General features: G+C 44.7%; 1 protein-coding gene across 1 annotated transcript in view; it reads right to left on the bottom strand.

Annotated features, from left to right (window-relative positions):
• Positions 1–292: 292 nt before the first annotated feature.
• Chchd4 (coiled-coil-helix-coiled-coil-helix domain containing 4) overlaps positions 293–2,019 on the bottom strand; it is a 9,078-nt gene continuing 7,351 nt past the window's right edge. The window contains exon 3 of the mRNA XM_050160259.1: positions 293–1,581. Coding sequence (XP_050016216.1) covers positions 1,283–1,581 — 299 coding nt within the window. The 3' untranslated portion in view covers positions 293–1,282. The remainder of the gene's footprint in view (positions 1,582–2,019) is intronic.

Genomic DNA, 2,019 nt, shown 5'->3' on the forward strand with positions numbered 1-2,019 from the left:
AACACTGTATTGTATATNTCAAGAGAACAATCTGCCTTTTTTGCAGAACAAATGTTCAAAAGAACAAGGAGCTTGCTCTGCACTCAACACTGAACATGTTAAAAGATTCCACCTGGCTTGGCTTTAACTGAGACATGGTATTATTATGTAGCCTTGGCTGTACCAAAACTCCCTGTGTCAGGCTGACCTTGTATTCTCAGAGAACCACCTACTACTAACTCCCCTGAAATTAAGCAATGTGCCACCATTAGACTGGTTTTACTAGTATCTCTGAAGAGTACTTTCAATGGAATTCATTTTTCCTAATTTATTATTTTCTTTACAGAAAAATATTTGTAGCTCAGCATGTCATTTGGTAAGCTAAGGCAGGAAGATCAAGGCCATCTTGGTCAACTAAGACTGTCTCAAAATTACAAAAGACTGGGGCTGGGATGTGCCTTCCTGGCAAGCCCCCCCCCCCCCAAAATCTTCACACATGTTTATTTTCCACCATCACAAGAGAGCTAGCAACTTTCTAACTAGGAAAAAGCCACATTCTAAATCAGACAATTTTTTTTTCTTTTTAATTGAGTACTTCATTCAGATGTTTCCTCTGCTGGCTTCTGCTCTGGAAGCAGCTAGGTCCCCACATCAATATCACAACTGACTTGACCGAGTGAACATGGGCCCCAAACCAGGGCTTTTGGAACAGCAAAACAATAAAGCGAAAGCCACGCCTCTCCTTTCACTCAGGAAGGACTGGAGTCACTGGGTCCAATTCCACCCTGTAATTGTAGACACCTTGGAGTCTGGACTGTACAGAAACTTGGGAGCTAGGATCAAGGTAGTAGTCCCATGTACTCTAACTCAAGCATCTGACCACCAGCCTCTTCCAATAGGAATGGACCTACTCTTGAAGGAGTTTTGGCATCTACTTAATTTCCCAAAGAGGTGTAAAATATACCAAGAGGAATATAACGGGTCAAAATAAGTCAGCTTTCTCACGACGAACTTTCCTGAGTAACAACTTTTGGTTGTTGAGAAGCCACAGCACAGTATTTCAAAGTGACAAAATCCAGGGCAATCAGAGTACATCCAGCAGTGGCTTAATGTTCAAGGACACAGGACATAGGTGTACACACCTCTTTTCTTCAGTGTATATGGCAAGTAGCCAAGACCCCTGATCATTAAAATAAGTTATTTTGTACATTACAGTGCACAGAGGAAAGGAACTTTCACAGAGGTGACCAAAAGGCATTGTACAGAAAGTCTCATGGTGAGTGGCAGCCAGGGCCTGCGGCCCTCAGGAGCTTGACCCCTGCTCTTTGGCTGCAGAGGCCTTAGGAGCAGCTGTTTCCTCCACCTGCTCAACTGGCTTTGCCTCCTCTTCCTCCTCCTCGTCTTGGGGATAGAGGTCTGGGTATTTCTGCATGCATTCCTGCATGGCCCGAAACTGGTCTATACAGTCTGATCCCTTGATTTCCTCTTTGCTATAGTGGAAGCAGGAAAAGGCAGACTTGAACTGTTCCCCACAGGGGCCGCTGGCCATTCCCCCAAGGCACGGGCAATTCCAGTTAATATCTCCATTGGGCAGTATCAGTCCTGGAAGAGGAAGACGAACAAGGTGAGAGATGTTCTTTGTGATCTTGAACAAGCGAAGCATGTTTGTCTGGTCCTTATTCTGTGGAAGGCTTCCCCCCATGACCTGGTCTACCGTCTAAGCCACCTCCCAGAACTAGAATCAGAACTCTGAGACTTAAATACCAGGAATCTCCTAAGCCAAAGCAAGTACTGATCCTCCAGGCCCCGCTCCCCACACAGTCCCTGACCATGCCTCTGCTCAGCACAGCCCAGAGAATGGTATAAACATGTCTGCGAAAAGTTCTTAAACTCTGACGTACAGCACAAAACAAGTGCTGTTAGACTAGTGGGGCTCTATTTTTCCTACAAAAATCAAACATTAGGGTGGGGTATAGCAGAGGTAAAGCAGGGCTTGCCACTCACAGCCTGTTTAAAATATATATATATATATTTTAATAA

Source organism: Alexandromys fortis, unplaced genomic scaffold (assembly GCF_014885135.2).
Source record: "Alexandromys fortis isolate MF-2015 unplaced genomic scaffold, M_Fortis_MF-2015_v1.1 scaffold_111, whole genome shotgun sequence".
NCBI classification, from domain to species: Eukaryota; Metazoa; Chordata; class Mammalia; order Rodentia; family Cricetidae; genus Alexandromys; species Alexandromys fortis.